The sequence below is a fragment of the Prinia subflava genome, chromosome 2 (genome assembly GCF_021018805.1).
Source record: "Prinia subflava isolate CZ2003 ecotype Zambia chromosome 2, Cam_Psub_1.2, whole genome shotgun sequence".
Classification (NCBI taxonomy): Eukaryota; Metazoa; Chordata; class Aves; order Passeriformes; family Cisticolidae; genus Prinia; species Prinia subflava.
Window position 1 is genome coordinate 65,459,757 of NC_086248.1, and position 17,470 is coordinate 65,477,226.

At 37.7% G+C, this 17,470-nt stretch overlaps 1 protein-coding gene across 5 annotated transcripts in view; it reads left to right on the forward strand.

The window, feature by feature from the left end:
• Window positions 1-17,470, forward strand: part of UTRN (utrophin) — a 343,691-nt gene that overhangs the window by 256,243 nt on the left and 69,978 nt on the right. For all 5 annotated transcript variants that reach the window (XM_063390324.1, XM_063390322.1, XM_063390325.1 and 2 more), the window contains 3 exons: window positions 9,530-9,798; window positions 11,864-12,010; window positions 13,404-13,482. In XM_063390324.1, the coding sequence (XP_063246394.1) occupies window positions 9,530-9,798; window positions 11,864-12,010; window positions 13,404-13,482 (495 nt within the window). The remainder of the gene's footprint in view (window positions 1-9,529; window positions 9,799-11,863; window positions 12,011-13,403; window positions 13,483-17,470) is intronic.

Below are 17,470 nucleotides of genomic sequence, written 5' to 3' on the forward strand. Positions count from 1 at the left end.
TGGGGAAAACAAACTATTTATTGCCATTTAAAATAAATGATTAAATATTAAGTTGGTTCATAGTGGGGAAAAAACCTCATAAACATTAAACCCACGAATTTCTTCCCTCCTTTCACAGACTCGGCTTGACTCCCTCATTCCCTATTTCTTCCTCCCCCTTGTTGTGATACTGGTCATGCTCAGAAAGGCAACAATTGGCATGAGAGGGTGGGAAGGTGGTGACTCCATGGTTAGCCTAGCAGTTTCTTTCTCCTACTTCTTTCCTCTCACGCCTTTCCTCTGTGTGCTGTCTCTGTGGGGAATAGCTGCCTCACCATGGGGTTGCTCCTGCTCCTCTGACTTTGGTGGTGTTCCCTCTGCTCTTTCTCCTCTTGGTTCCCTCCTCCCCTCTGGTGTCTTCTGTTTCTTAAATACACTTTCCCTGGGGTGCCACCAGTGTGGCTGAGGGCCTCAGGTGTGTCCCATGGTGCGTTGACTAGAGTCTGCTGTCCCTGGCACGGGGCAGCCCCAGCCTCTTCTCCCAGAGAGCCCTGTGAAGCTCCTGCTGCTGGCAGTGTGCACTCCCCCCTGTGCAGAACAGGCCTGCACTTTCTGTAGATTAATGGACCTTCAGGCCAAAAGCCATCCTTGAATCATTTTGTCTGAGCTCATATATATAAAATAAGCTGTTAATTTTCACTTAGGAGTGAGTCTAGTAAATTTTTTCTGACAACTGATGCCACCAATCTCCAGAAAACTTAATCTTATAACTAGAAGACAGCCAGACATGCACAATTTCTCTTCAGATTAACCATTTTCAGTGAACGGTGTGGGCTTCAGTTTGCTTTTAAGATGTTAGTCTTTTTATTTTCTGTCAGCCTCTTGATCACTGGTGTTTGCTGTAGTTGATTAAAGTTAACTTCTTAAGTTCAGTGAAGTCCACTTCATGTTGATAAAGTGTGGATATGGATTCTAAACTGGCTAAGTCTGTTTTCTAAAAATATTGACAGTCATCACTGCGCAGTCTTGATTTGAACATTGCTTTGGCTTGTTCTATAATAGAAATAGTAAAACTGTTTTACTAACTCAAACTTGCATTAATTGGAAATCACAGTTTCCTGAGGTTCTTACCTTGTATAAGGTTGTTATGGGGGAATGGTTAGCTAATTTGAAGATGATAAAGGCTGTAAAACTGATCTCTATTTTCTTCAACCTCTCAGTTTTAATTTTTTTTTTTTTTTTTTTTTTTTTTTTTTTTTTTTTTTTTTTTTTTTTTTTTAATTACCATTTTTTATTGTTTTCTTCTTCACCACAGGTCTTTTCATGCCAGGGAAGGCATAGTTGCAAGGGCAAGGAATGAGACAGATTTAGGAGAAAACTGATAAGAATCATTTTTTAACTTATTTGGCTGAGACCTGTTTGAAGGATTTGTGCATATATATGTTTATTGTTCCCAAAGAGAAAATTTGTTACAGGATGCCTTATGATAAACCATTATTGTCTGTAATGGTCTGATTATTTCAAGCATATGATGAGAATGTAGATTCAGGTTATGAGTAAGCCTTGGTTTCTTCTTTCCCATCTTCACCTTAGGCTTCTTGTGTTGGTCTTTTACTGTACCAGAGAGTAACTGGCACATTCAGACACTCTACCTGCCAGGAAACTATTTTCTTAGTTAATTATATCTCCCATCTGTCTTGTCTTCTGCTTTTGTTTTGCCATGTTTCTGTAGAGAGGCCCCATCCCAAAAAAGCAAGCTTCACAGTCTTCCTGTATTTGAGCTGCCTCAGCATCTGAGTGGAGCTGATTGATAAACTGGCAGGCCAGCTGCTGAATTTCATGGATGAACAGGTTAAAGACATTGAAAATGCCCATGTTTTTGGCATTTTTTTATCACTTGTCGATAGTACAGGAGAAAACTTTGATCTAAAAATGTTAATTATAATGCTCTATGGCATAGTTACAGCTGACTTCTTAAATCCATTTACTGTAAGGTTACAGGCCACTGGAAAGACAAAGGAAAGCAGATTTCCTATTTTATCTCCCCCGAGTTCTATGAACTGCTGATAAAGCTTTGCCGAAATTCTGTCCTTGTATTTCCACTGAAGCAGTGGAATAACCTAGCACATTATCACAGGCCACTACACTGATTCTCATTGTAATAGTTAATGTTTCTGGGAGTCTACAGTGTTGTCCAACTACTTTAGTAACTTAGTTTTCTTAGGACAATTAGATTCCTAGCTTTGAAAACTGCTGTTTGTTAGCAAAGGTTGTTGTGATAAACACAGCATTTAAAAGTAAGTATTTACCATCTGTTATCTCCTATTAATTGAGCAGAAAGCCCCATAAATCACATCTGTATTATAAAAGAAATATATTAATATGTATCAGTGAATTGTATGTAGATACTTTAAATAAAGTTGTAGAGGGATAATATCTTTATACCTGTTTAAGGCATAAATAAAAGCTAAACTTTTTCACTGACCACATTTAGGTAAATTTCTCTGCAGTAACTTTTCCTTTTGCAAAGAAGATCTCACTGAAAATAGGCAGCTTACTCTCTTCTAATATATGACAGATATATAGCAGGCAGCATTTCTAGTATGTAACAGGCAGCGTATTTCTAGTATATAGCATAGCAGGCAGCATTTCTATTCCCAGTCACTTGTGTTTGTTCTCTAGCTATTACACACCACTGACATTTTGTTTTTCCTCTGCTATGCAGTTGGACTGAGTATGAAGTCTTGACTGTAAATTAGAAGTGCTTAGGAGAATGAAGAGGATGTAGCCCACTGGAAGTCAATGGAATCATATCCAGAAACTACTTACACTATTTTCAACATTGCTGCTTTTGTTTTAGTTAGAGCTCATTCACTCATGACTTTTAAGAGTTTCTCCCTATAATAAGAGAAATGTGCAGTTACCCATGAGAGAATCACAAAATACTTATCTCTCTCACTTTCAAAAGTAGATCTTTTAGTCACCCTACAAGTTTAATCCACTTCGGTAAAGCTTTGAAATTCTTCCTGTAGTGTCTACGTGGTTATCTGCTTGGAACCATATTAGTAAAGTTCAAGGAAATTGTTTCTACTTTCTGAATGGTATGGAGTGCAAACTTAGAGGATTTTAATGGAAACAGGCTGGCCTGAGTTCAAAATGGTTAATTTTATTAATGGTTGATTGTTTGGGGGTGTTTTATTCATGAGGACCTTGGGATATAAACCTAGTCATGTTCATTCTTGAGCTGTAGGCTCTGTTGTGTCCCAATTTTACCTGAAATATGGGAGGTTCTCTGGGTGGAAGCATGTTTTTAAACTGTTGCTTTGTTTAAAAGGCCCTAGAAATGAGTGAAGCTTTTGTTGCAAGAGAATTTTCAGTTATGCCACGAGCAGTGCAGATGACTGATGGCTGTCAAAGGTTAGGACCTTGTGTGAAAGAAAATGCCTTTCTTATTATCTAGAGCAAACATAGCTCAAAAACATGTAAATGAGCTTCAAGAAAGCAAATTGGAAATTGCAGAATACTAAAAAAATATAATGTCTGTAAAGGAGAAAATAAGCTGAGAAGAGTTGCATAGAAGGTCAGGAAAGTTGGGAACGTGGATGTTTTGAAGTCCTGTGTGGCCATTATAGAGTGCTGTTAAGTTGGGGAGACATATCTTTTGTGTTGCCTGATTTGTCTGTTTTCTGTTTTTATATTGTTTTGGAATAAAATAAGTGCCTTTGTTTTGTTTTGAAATGCTATTAGGGGATGTAGGTCTGCTGCAGTCATGCTGAGCTACCTGCATATGTGCAGTGCCAAAAAAAAAACACTTTATTGACCTTTGGAATAAGTAAAAGACTTGTTACAATCTGCAGTCACAGTACTTCGAAAAGAAACAGAATTAATTCCTTGCTTGCATTGAGTAACTGAGATACAGTGATAATGATCCTCTCTCCATTGATAATTTCCCTTTATCAGCAATTGGGAGAAGATACAGCCTGGTGATATTGTAACGATATTGGTATATTTGCATTTTTCTGGGATTGTGGCAGAGGCATACTAAAAGTTTCTATTCATACCTGGTTTCTATTCCTGGAGCAGCATGAAGTTTGAGTTTCCACTATGCAGAAGTATTGTTAGCTTGCTTTGAATCACACCATTTATTACAAAATGTTGGCGTGTTTATAGTGAGAAGTATTGTGTGTGGTTTGTTTATATTGTCAAATGACATTGGTTATGGTGGATAAATGTCTGATTCCCAGGCTTGCTGTAATCTTCATAGGTTTTCTGGAGAGAGATGCTCTGGGACGACTTAATTATCTGCCTTACCTATAAGCTGTTTTCTTTGATTCATCCTTCTGTGTCTTCACCATCAGCACCCACTGGGAAATATCAACAATCATTATTAAAGGACAAGTGCATTTGCTGGCAGTGTTGTCAGTTGTCTTTATCTGGAATCCATACTCCAGGCCTTTTCCAGAACTATTCATCATACATGACATTACCAGTTTCATTTGCTCTATTTCTGCAATTCTGTCTTCTGTAGACCAGAGATAAATTATCTTTTATCCTGAAGAGACCTTTCTCATTCACTTTTTATTTCATTACATTTCTCTAGTTTAAAGAACTTTCAGTTTTAGTATAAGAAAACCTAAGTGGGCATCAAGGAAAATGACTGTGCTCTTTGCTTGTTTTAACAGAGTATGCAATAGATATTTGAATAGGAGAAGAAGGTGATGTAGTGGGTTATGGTTGGATGCTCAGATTCTGAGTAATTGCTGCATTTAAGCAACTGCTGCTTATTCTCAAACTTCCTGTTCCCATCACATCAGGACTAAGTTTTCTGTCAAGATTGTTAGAAACTCAGACAATACTTTATCTGCAGCAATGCTAGAGACTTCATGATGCAACGATAGCTCTGGTTTTGGATCTTCTGTGTAGGAGTTTGATAATGGGCCATGTGTCTATTCAAATCCTCTGAACGTTTTCATGAGCACAGCGCTGTGTCATCCATTGGTTTTGCTGCACAGATTGATTGAACCGAGGAAGAGGCAATGTTTGACATGACGCGAGAAGGAGACAACATGAAATCATCTCCAGTTCCAGTACATTTGGTTAAGAATTTATCAGAAGTAAAAGGAAATTATTGTAATTTTGGCAAGATGGAAAGAGATCACTAGTTCAAGGCCACATGATAAGGATTAATCAGTTGCTTAAAATGAAAACAGCTACAGCCAAATAGTCTAAGAGATCTAAAATAAATTCTTAAGCAAGAAGAATTTTCTTCACTGGTGTTATATCCATATGTGGAAGCATGCAAGGACACTATATGCTGAAAATTCAGGCCTGAAAGTTTTCCTTCTATAGTATTCAGTCTTAGCTAGAGACACAGAAAAGCTGTTGGAGCTTTCAGTGCTTTGTTTGTGACAAAAAGTGAATATTAAAATCAAGATTTTGGGTTTTTTTCAGTACAGAAGAGGAATTTTTCCCTGACTGCAAGGCCAGTTAATATCTGTCCTCTGGTGTATACAAATAGTCCAGTGAATATAGGCTGTTCTTACTCTCTGAGCAACTGCTGAAGGTGATAATGTAATATGTACCATTAAAAAAAAGGGGTGGGAAGACATGGATCAAACTGATAATTGAGAAGACTTTATATTAAGTAGGAACAAAAGAGCAATGACTACTGTGTAGATTTTTTTCACAGCAGAAAGGAATCCTGTCTGCTGGTTTGTGTAATGACAGGCTGGTTAAATGAATTCCAAACTAATAGAAGAAAAATCTTTCTGTTAAGACACTTTCTTTGAGATTTACAGTTTTATGCTATGCAACCAGTGTCTTGAAGAATGTGATCTCTGCTTGAAAAAAAGTAATGTGTTGCTCATTAATAAGTTGGGCTTTCTTGATGGAAAACATGATGTTATACAAGATGTATTTCTCTTAAATGAATGGTTTATAGCTCATAAAAGCACGTTTTGCTCTATTTCCCTAGTAAATGTCTTTTTAGTGCAAGCTTTGAAAGCACTTCCAAAGCTTTTATAAAATAAAGCAGTCTTGGAATGAATTAATATTTTTCAAATACAATATGTGGTAGATATCTTTGCACAATAACACTGATTTGACAAATGTCTTCAAACATGTTTTGGGTTTCAATTCTGTTGGGATACTTGCATCACCCCAATCGTTCTGGAATCTTTTTCCCATCCCCAAATAAGTGAGTAGTTCTTTTGTGAGTAAAGCTGCCTTGTTTTACTGGCCTGACAAGTAAAGTCAGGCTGTTGTCCCCCTCTTCTAATCACTGAATCATCAAGCTTGGAAGAAACTTTCAGGATCATGTAATCCACTTGTTAACCCAGCACCCCCATAACCACCCCTGAACCTATCCCCAAGTGCTACATCCAGTCCATTTTATTACTACAGCCACTTTTCTTCTTATTGCCTCTGTTAGAGCAAGAAGCACTCATTGAATCTGCTGTGTTGATACTTTTAAGGAAAGCCAAAAAGTTTTGCAAGATTTTCAGCTTTGCTATAAATCTTTCCACATGTTCTTTGTCAAGCATCTTTCTAACTGGCTAATAATCTATCTTAGACCTGCTCAGGTCTTGCAACATTCTGCTCTTTTATGCAGCATTGGTAGTTTTTGGCTCTGACAACAGATAAAGAATGATGCGACTGCATGACGTTGGATCAAAATGGTAGATTGCAGCTTTGTGTATATGGAACTTCTCCTTAGTCCAGTTTCTGGGTATAGTGTCCCCTGTACTCACATGTTCAAGATACCAACAGAGAAGGCTTTATCCAATAGGTCTGCAATTTTCTGTCCCCTTTCAATGAAGCTCAGTATTACCTTACCTTAGGTAAAGTATTCTACCTCTGAGTGCTCCCTTAATCCTCATTTATAAGTCTTGCGGGTTTTACTCCTGAGGTCTGGTTGTCCACAACCAATAGTTATATCATAGGAAACCTCAACCTGTAATACTAAACTTTGGTCCTTAGGTGCAACTTAACTTCTATATTGTTCCCAGTCTCTTTGTCACTGGACTGTAGTGAATTCCCATTCATTCATCAATATTATATTCTCAAAGGTGAATTATTCCAAAATTACTTATAGTAACAACTTCTTTGATGTCTTTACATAAGCAATTTTTAGCTGTTCTTTTTTGTATAAAAGAATTTTCTTTTTCCTGAAAGAGGGTTTTACTTAGAGCATGAGCTTTATTTCTTTTCAAAAAAAATAAAGAAATATTTTCTTTGCAGAACTTGGGGTAAAGATCATTCCAAAACTGTATTGTGCTATGATGCAGTTTATTCTACTGTGAAATGCTATAAATCCAGAGACAAGGTGCAATTTATCACGGCATAGCTTTGGTCTTCATCTTTGTTCTGGTGTGTCAGTATTGCAGATTGTAGGTTACTGCCACATCTCTGTATACAGACCCACGTACGTAATTTATATTTCTTTGCATCTAGTTAAGCATTGCAGCTTTTTATTCACGGCCACTTCATTCCAAGTTTCTCTTCTGCAATACCTTCTTGCCACTGCAGCCTCCCCAAGTCTAGGTATAATCTCTGCTTTTACAGGCAGAGTGCACATAGGCTGTGCTCTCATGTGATAGCTCATGACACCCAACAAGTTACTGAAATATTAGCCCAAGACACTTGGTAAGCTGAAAATATCTTTTGTACCACTCAGCTGCACCCTTTCTTCAAATGGCTCTCTTTTGAGGTCAAAACATGCACCACAACTCACAGGCTGGGTGTGTGTCTCCCTTCCCTTGGTGCTGCCTCTTGTTGGTACTCTTGCCTTCCACTGTGCTCTGGTTACCATTCCTTGTTTGTTGTTTCTCCTACATAACCACTTCCCAGCAAGCTCCTTGTGCTTTTGGGGAACACCTTCTCCTCCCCATATCAATTGTAATACAAATTATAATTGCATTGTGGTTGACTTTTGTTTGTTTGTTTTCTCAGATGGCATCTGGATTGTCTTCTTGAATACTCTTCTAGTATTCATAATCTAGCATGTATGAGGACTAATATGGGCTAACAAGATTTGAAAAAACTTTAAAAGAAGGAAACAGAACAAATAAGTGGAATTGATGTGCAGAAACTGTGGTTGTGATCCAAACAACTCCCTGCTACTTTTTATCTTGAAAAAAGTGACTTCTCAACAACAAACTGGAGTGTATTTCAATGTTTTATTTTGTGTTAATTACTTACAATATGCTTTTCTGTTTTGGGTGCTATCGGACTACAGTTGGCATACAAGAGGCATAGTAGGGTAACTTTTGCAACCCTAACTGTGCATTTATTTTGACATTCATCTGCCCTTTGTAAAGCAAAAACTTCCCTCCCACACCATTTTTTCTGTTGCCCCCTCACCCTCCTCCACCACATTAGCAACTCCAAGCTCAGTCAGTTATAATGATTTTGAAGACAGCCTATCAGTAAATGGAAGATTGTGTGTCTCATCTGACTTCTGACAAAAATGGTACTTTCATCTTTGCATGATTGTGTATAATTTATTCATAGGCAGCACTTGAATTTTAATCACAAGAGTACTGTGATAAACCTTCTCCAGGGCTTTTATATAGGACTAAATAGAAGGCCAATTGGCTTAGTTTCAGTGCGTGTCACGTCTCTGCTCCTTCTTTTGTTCTGGTTTTTGCATTATAGTTTCCTCTGCTTGCTTTCATGTAGAAGGGGAATCCTCTGAGACTGGCTATGTTTGTTTGTCATTACTGAAACAACTCTTCCCTGATGAAGGAAGCTTCCCATGAGTTTTTTTCAGCAAGGACCCCCTGGGCAATAGACAGCAGGACCTGCTGGGGATGTTTTAGGGTTTTCTTTTCAGGTTTGTGGCTGTCTGGGTTTTGCTCAGTCTCAAACTGAAGGTTTTCCATTGTTTCTGGGTTGTATGGGATCTAGACACATAAGCCTGAAATTTGTGAAAAATAGTGCACCATAAGCATTTTTCACTCAATACCCTCGTAGAACATTTGTGGGTTTGGAAAAGCTATTTAAACTGGCCTTTTCAGGCTTTGGTGTTTACACAGGAAAACCAATGTAGTGCTGCAGAACCACACCACCCATGGCACTTGGTATACCTTGAGTTTTGCTACTGAGTGTGAAGAGACATCCTGATACCACACTGAAAGATGGTGGTAAGAGATCCAGGAGCAAAGCACTGTCCTTGCTCTTTCTACATAAAATGATCCAAAGATTACCTACTGAAGTTTCCAGGAAGGAAGGAAGATCTTATATTTCATTTCCATGTGCCTCCAAAAGTAACAGATCAGCAGTAAGCTGCTTTTATTTTGTGGGTATCATAATATACTGAAGTTAGGAATAGTTTCCTGTCTTCTGATCAAGGTCTGTGTTGTCAGTAGGAGTGATTGAGGTTTATTTGAGTTATAGCAAGGTGCACTTTCTTCTACCTTGTACCTGCTGAAATAAGTTATCAGTTGACGCTGGACTTACTGAGTCTCTTGAGTGTGTATTTCAGGAGCATTATCTGTTCCACTAGACAAAAATAAGAAATAAACAGTATAACTGTTCTTTCCCTCTGCAGAATTGACCCCTGAGGAGAAAGCCTTGAGGATTGCCAAAGCTATGCGTAAGCAGTCATCAGAGGTGAAAGAGAAATGGGAGAACCTAAATGCCAGTGCCAGTATCTGGCAGAAGCAAGTGGACAAAGCATTAGAAAAACTGAAAGACCTTCAGTGTGCCATGGATGACCTTGATGCTGATTTGAAGGAGGCTGAAAATGTGAGGAATGGCTGGAAACCTGTAGGAGACTTACTCATAGATTCGTTACCAGATCACATTGAGAAAACTACTGTAAGTGTGGAACTCCTGAAAAATATTTCATTTGTTTGTGTGTCAGACCTCTCCATTCTAGTCCCTCTAGTCATATTAGATATTTATACACATTATACTGAAATTCTCATGTGCAGTATAAAGTCTTTAAAGGTAGTATCTGAAGTCTCAAATAAAGTCCAGTGCTGGGCCACTTTCCCAGTCTTGACTGGGATTACATATGCACATAGATCCCATCAACTGTAACTTTCTTGACAGGAAAAAGCTTTAGAGCTTTTGTAATCGTACAGAAATATATACATAGTTTTAATTTCTGTTCCTTAACTTTCACAAACTTAATATGTCTATTATCTCTTTTTGTTTGTATGAGCGAATATTTTTTGCTTTTACTTTTGCTGGCTTTTCATCAGGATTATTTCAAACTGAAGAACACACCCTATAATGTTGTGAGCAAACCTTGTTCTTGCTGCCTGGGTTCCATGCAGAGCTCAGCATCCCAAGGCATGACTGTCTAACTTCATGGATTGTGTAGAGACCTAGTAATGAAGAGCTCCCCAAGAAGGAATATCTTTTGATAATTAGCATTGTCCAGAAAAGCTGACTGGACACAGTACAGTGCAGTGAATATCATGAATTCCAGGAGAACGTGTGGGTATGCACGTGTAGGTGAAGATTGCTCTTTCGAGCAAATTCAGCATTTACTGCTAAGCTTCTGTTCCACAAACACAGATTTTCAGTTTTTAAGCTTAAGAATGAATATGGCAAAGGATTAGATCCTGGGATTGTGTACCTGACCATCCATGTCCTCAACATAGGATGCTGGTGTTAGAAGAATAATGTGGGTTGCTACCAGATTTCTGTAGATATTCTCTCTATGTATACAGTGTCTGTGAGTTCACAGGGCTACTGTATTTCACATATAGCAACGTAAGCATCCTCATTTTCCAAATTATATTGTTACTTTCAAGGTTAATGGAACTGAAATCTTTAATACAAAGGCAGTCAAAGCTGAGTTAATATCCAGACTGCTGTTGATTTGAAAAGAGTAATGAATCTCTTCCTCCTTCTCTTATGTTTTAATATTGATACTCTAAAGCAAGAAATAAGATGCTAATGCTGAATAGCTCTTTGTTCTCATGCTAAGAAGTGATTTGTCATATCTTAATGGCTTTTTCTGTAAAGTAGATGAAAGCAAAGTCTTTCAGATTTTCATTGCTGTGGGAAAACCGTAACATCTGCTGAAGCAATAGGGGCCTACTGGCTGTCCAGAAGCCCAGTGTTTCTTTCTTGACAATATGTTCCTTCTGTTCCTTGGCCTGATGAGAATGATTTTCGAAGGGAGGTAAACAATTGAATTGTCCAAAGAAAGTACTTTCTTTACCACTGTTTTGGGCTTGTTTCATGATGTTTAATCAAGCTGTTTATAGGATTGAACACTTAACTACTCACAGCAAGAAAGACATCTGATGCATTTTTTTAACTGTAACTAAGACTTGCATCAATTTTGTCTTAATACTGTATTTGGTTCGATTTGATTCAGTAAACCTTTTACTTCTTTTTAGTCATTGTAATAGCTTTACTCTCTGGTGCTGATCAGGTAAAACATTGTACTCCTTTTCCTTAGAAGCTACATTCCTTCATGCTTTGCTAGTTCAATAATAGTTTTTAAATTGAATTTTTGTCAGCTGCTTAATACTTGAAAACTCTAGCTATTGAACAAATTTTTTCTTAAGAACACTTGGCAGGCTGTATGCTGCTAAAGCTCCTAATATAGCATTGTGTATTTCCTTTCGAAAAGAAAAGCTCTGTAGCCATACAGCACCACAATAAAATAATAAATTATTTTAGGGGTGCAATTTGCTTATGGACATTTCAGTAAGTTTCATACTGTTTTTCCTTAAAGGTGGATATGAGTCATACAATAAGAATATTGAAGTGAGTGAATTTCTTTGCTGAGAACTGACTTGGGGGTAGTTGTTTAGCATAAACTGCCACATTGGGCAGGTCAGCACCATGTGAATTTACAGTGGCTTTTGTGTTGCTCAGATGTCAATTGAACATAAGTGCATGTTTCTTACCCTTTTAGGCTTTTAGAGAAGAAATTGCTCCCATCAACTTAAAAGTTAAAACAGTGAATGATCTGTCCAGCCAGCTGTCTCCCCTTGACCTTTATCCATCTTTAAAGATGTCTCGTCAGCTGGATGATCTTAATATGCGGTGGAAACTTTTACAGGTATTCTTCTGAATATGTACAGTAGGTGTGTGGGGAGGGATTTCTCACTCTCCGCTGTTTTCCTAAAAGATTGACTTACTGCCATTTGTTCATTACTTTGGTCACTAAGGTGTTATTCTGTTAGTACCACTGCAACAAAAGGAGCTGCCTTTCCTGCAGTAGCTTGGCCAAAAGCTTTTCCTTTCTATCTATTTCAGCAGTTTATTCAAACATGAAACTGCATTGAAGTCTGGGGAATAGTGAGAACTCTTGCTGCATTTCTTTTTTGTATGTCTTGTAGCAGTAGATTTTACTGCATAAATCTGTGTCACCAAAAACTGGTGTGAAATTTTCTGTTGTGTTTCCAGCTTGTGAAAAAGCTGGTTTATTTTGTCTTTGAATGTTCAGTCTCTGTAGGAAATTTCACTTAAAATGATTTAAGTATCAGTAGAGCTAGAACAAGATATAAGCAATAGAAATTTAGTGCAAAAAGCCGAAGAGGATATGCTGAGAGATTCATATTGCTTAGTTATGATTGTTGTGCTTAAATGGTCTGAGAAAGATAAATCAATGTGCCTGATTGCAGCTGAAACTCATACATAGTTTCACAGTGAATAATTTAGTGAACTTTCTTACATCAGTTCCTTTAAAAGTTCCTTTATGAAGTTTTGAAGTTTCTCCTTTTTTGTGTTTATTTTTGTAGGAAATACTTATCACATCTCTAATGAGGGTGGTGGGAATGAATTTTCAAAACCTGGGCACCAGTATCTTGGCCAGTAGTTTTGAATGAGTCACTGCTGAGAGTCAAAGCTGTTATTGGGTCATATCAGACCTTTCCTTTCCTAATACCATTTGGTAGTGGGGTTTGTTTTCTTATTTTGTTTGTGGGTTTTATTTTGGTGAGGGGGGAAGGTGGGTATTGTGTGTGTCCTCTCAAATTTAGTTAACCAAGCAACCCAAGTACTGCACGGTGTGCTATTACAGTTCCAATTAAACTGAGGTGAGTCATGTCAGCCAGTGAAGGAGTATCTTCCAAAATGGTTCTGTGCTGGAAAGGCAGCTGTGAGATCGATGCAATCAAACTGAGACCTGCTGACTCTGGGAATTTGGACAACAGAAGGACTGGGAGGAGGTCAGAAACTTCAGCAGTTGGCTGTAGTCACCATGAAGCTCCTGATGTTTGTTATTGATCTACAGTTCTCATACAAGAACACTACAAGATAGAAACATGATTCTCATTAAGCAGATGAAAGAAAAATATGTATCCTTAAATAGGTGGCTGTCAAATAATTGCTGTGAGACACAAACAAATTGATTTCACTAAAAGAAATGTAAACAAGTGATTTTGTTATCATGAGCTTGGTGTTGCAAAGTACATGCAATGTAGATTTTGAGTGTGTGTGTTTATGTGTAGGTGTCGGTAGAGGATCGCCTTAAACAGTTACAGGAGGCACACCGAGATTTTGGACCTGCATCACAGCATTTTCTTTCCAGTAAGTTCCTTGAATTAATAGATGCATGTAAGATATGATGGCTTTCTCAAACACTGATTGATCTTTACTCCAGGTTTCCCTATGGCCTGAGGATTTTCCTCTTCCATGCTACTTGCCTCCTTGTTTATGTAGGGGTGTTTCATCTTCATAACTTCATTGACATTTTGACTGGTGTGCTTTCCACTTTCTGAGATGCCCTTTTTGCATTACTCTTTGTCCTCTGCTGCAGTGTCTGACCAGTGACTGTTCCAGAATCTTTGCATGTTTGTTACCACATCTTTTCATCCTTTGCCAACTCTTTCTTGCATTTTCTTTTGCTTCCACACTTGCTGGGATGGCACAAAGGGAGAGCTCCCTAGATTTTTCTTATTTTTTAAAGACTGTGTCATACATTCCTGGAACTTCAAGTAAAGGGCTGGGAAAAGCAAACATGCTTCTTCAGGACCTATCCTTGCATCTTTTTAATAAACATTTTAGATATGTAAGACTATAATCTCACATCTGCTAAGGTAAAAAGCTGAGGTGATGTAATTGTTACACATAAGATAGGTGTGGTATTGAGGTCCGTGTTAGTTTCCTGATGTTCCAGCCTACCTGCCACCATCAGAGCTAATGAGACAGAATTTTAACCCAATCACCTCTCCAGTTTTTATCTGAGAGCTTCTATTAAAAAAGATAACGTTATTGCAGGATTTAAGAAGTCAACAAAATGAGCAACTCTTTCCCAGAGATTCTGATGTAGTGCATGCCACTGTATAGCTAAACTGCTAATATAATTTAAATCACTAAATACATCTTGATTTTTTTTCTTGACTTATGTTACAACCATGTTCTTATTTGGAATTGACAGACAGTTTTTCAGTAAACCAAATGCAGTGTATGTAAAGTATTACAGCTGTTATGCAAACCAGCAATTCCTGGAGCCATTTATTCCTTTTTTAAATTGACAGAACGAACAAACAAACAACTTTAAAAGAATATGATTTATTTCTTTTATAAAGCCCTATTAGAAATATTACATACTGTCACCACAGTAGTTTTGTAGCTCTTGTAGTCTCAAATGTGTAACCTGGTCAGTACACCTATGTAATAATTTGTTGAAAATATCATAGATAGGGTACTACATTTGGCACTGCTGAAGAATGCCAGATGAACTGTTTGTAAGATTAGCCAGTCTAGTCTCTGTAAATAAAACAGACTAGGAAGCAATGTAGAAGTTGTTTTTCAGAATCTAGCTCTCATTCTTGTTGAGGGAGAATCAATGGAAGAGTCCACATGTAAAAGTTGCCAGGAAAGGTTGGCTAGTTTTGTTTGTCTTGGCCTGGATCGTCTCCTTGAATTGGCTTACAACGTGGCACGATAAAGCACCGTGTTCACAGGTCTGAGTGGTGAATTGGCTTTCTGCTGGTTAAAACATTCATAGAGTTATGTCCACAGCGACTATGCAGTGCCTTATCAGCATTCCTCAGCCGTGTTTAGGGAATATTCTTCAGGCTTAGGGAGACATTCAGTTTATGTTACATATCAAAGAAAAAAGGGGAAGTTTCCAGGATGGTTTCCATGTTGGTAGATACCACATAGAATTACAGCTAAGTAACACAGTTTTGGAAAAACAAATAATATGTAGTTATTAATTTAAACCATTTGCCAACCTCTTTTCCCACACCAAGTACAACTAAAGCGTCTTAAAGAAAAACCAACAAGAGCCAAAAAAACCAACAAACCAACCAAACCTTTTCTAGAGCTTTAAGATGACAGAGTTAAAGAACCTATATCTACAACTTCATGTAGTGCCTGGTAAATGTAAGTCAGAGACAGTAACTTCAGAAGTAAAATAATAATAGAAAAAAAATTAAATCCGGAAAGTTGAAGGCTTTATCCAGGTTGAAAGACTGTGTATTCTAAATCAAAAATTTCAAACCTTTTTAGCAGTGATAAGTGGCTTCTATCTATGAGGAGCAAGTAGAGTATTAGTCTGAATAAAACAATCTTAAACTCCTGAGACTGAGATTGATTATGTATGTATGATTTCTGCAAATCTTCATTTCCAAAGTTGCATTTATGAATTAGAGAGCAAGCTTTTATCTGTGCTTATCTGACAGCAGTGATTTTCAGTTTACCTCACCTACTCTTCCTCCAAATACTAAGAAGGAACCATAACTTGCCATCACACCATTTTCAACTGACTAGATCCCAGTTATCACTTAATCAGGAATTTTTGCTAGCAAGGCACCTATTTCTGCCTGTTCATCAGATTCATAGAATGATGGAATAGCCCTGTTTGAAGGGGACTGACCTCAAAAGATCATGTAGTCCAACCTTTTATGGGAAAGGAAGCCCAGATGAGAATATTCAGCACCCTGGCTCCAACCTTGTTAATCCAGTGATTTCATCTGTGCAGTGGCAGGAAATGTTTCTTTACTAAAAAGATACAGTGCAGCATTTGATACTAGTGTTTGACTTCTTGGAGCACCAATTGCGTGGGTTCATGCAGACCGTCACTATGAAAGGGCTTCAAAATATTTTTGAAGAACTACCAAACAATGTATTATCCCTTTGTAAAATGTTCTGCATTAGGAGTCTGTGGTAAAGCAGTGTTATTAGGCCACTGCAATCTACAATTCCTCTTTTTGCTGAGCTATTTGTCCCCTCCCTTCATTGGGAGGCAGAATTTGGTTGATTTGTTTTTCAGTGCTTTTGAGATGGAAGGTAAGCACTTTGCAAGTTAGTTACTGATCAGGAAATTTTACACATTCCTAACGCAGATAAAGGTGAAGAACCCTTGTAATCCAATATTCTTTGCAAAAAGATTGCTTTTGCTGCCTCCTGCCTTTAGAAATAATAACTTGGTTTTTCTGTAATTAATTTATTTTCCAAGGCTGACTGATCCACTATTCTCTGTTATGTTTCTTGTATGCTTTCTAAGATGAATCCATGAATATCCACAGAGCCCTGATTCCACGTGTTCCCTAACAAACAGCTTATGTCTCCAGAGGCCTGCTCAAAGCATCTCTCAGCCATACTAATATCTGCAGGCCTTCTAGTGAATACCAAGTTGATAACTACTATGTTCAATTTTCATCAGTGATATTTAAAAGAGAATGGTAATCTCATTTTCCAGACTTTTATACAGCAGAGAGTTTCACAAAGGTTGTTCCCAAATAAATAGAATATTACATGTTCCATAATAATTAGTAATTTAATTGATTACATTGTTTAGTTCATATTTGTCAATGCAGAATATCTATATCTGTCATAGCAAATAAATTGTAGTTCAGCAAATTCTTACTTAGCTGGCATAATTCATGTGAACAGGATGTCACGGGAGCCACCATAGGTGCCAAATTGCAACACTAGAGAATGAAACTCTAAAGCTGACGGTCACCTTCACCTATCAGGTTGATTTTACTTTTTTTCAGATTTATGAAGCCCTAAGCTTTCTGGCAAGCTACGTCTGTTTGAAAATTTACCCTTTACTGTGTTTTTTCTTTACCTACGTCTTTATTGCAAATGTTATCTTCTTCAAATACAGATGGAATTTTCTAGGGGTTTTTTTTTCAGTAAGGAAAGTAGTTTACTTTATTCCTGTAACTTCCCAAATATTCTTCCTATTTAATCTGTCTTTCAGTACATGAATATTTCTTAAACTATAAACCATGATATTTTGTGTGGTTTAGGAAGAGGTCACAGCCACGAGACCCTTGGGCACCAGCCAGCTGGTCGCAGGGCAAGACCTATCTCTGTCTGTAGCTGCAACAGCCTATGGGGCTTAGACAGCTTGTAAGGCTTCACTGCACTTTTGAGAGGTCTTCAGGGAAGAGGAGAGAGTTACTTTCAAGTGGATTTTTTTTTTCCCCCCAGAGAGGGATGAATCCTAAAGTGGGCCAAGGTTGCAGAAAATTACATTAATCAAGAGTTTAATTACTTGAGATCCAGTGTAGATCAAAGCTGTCTCATTTTACCAGGGTTCTAAATGGGGATGTTAGGA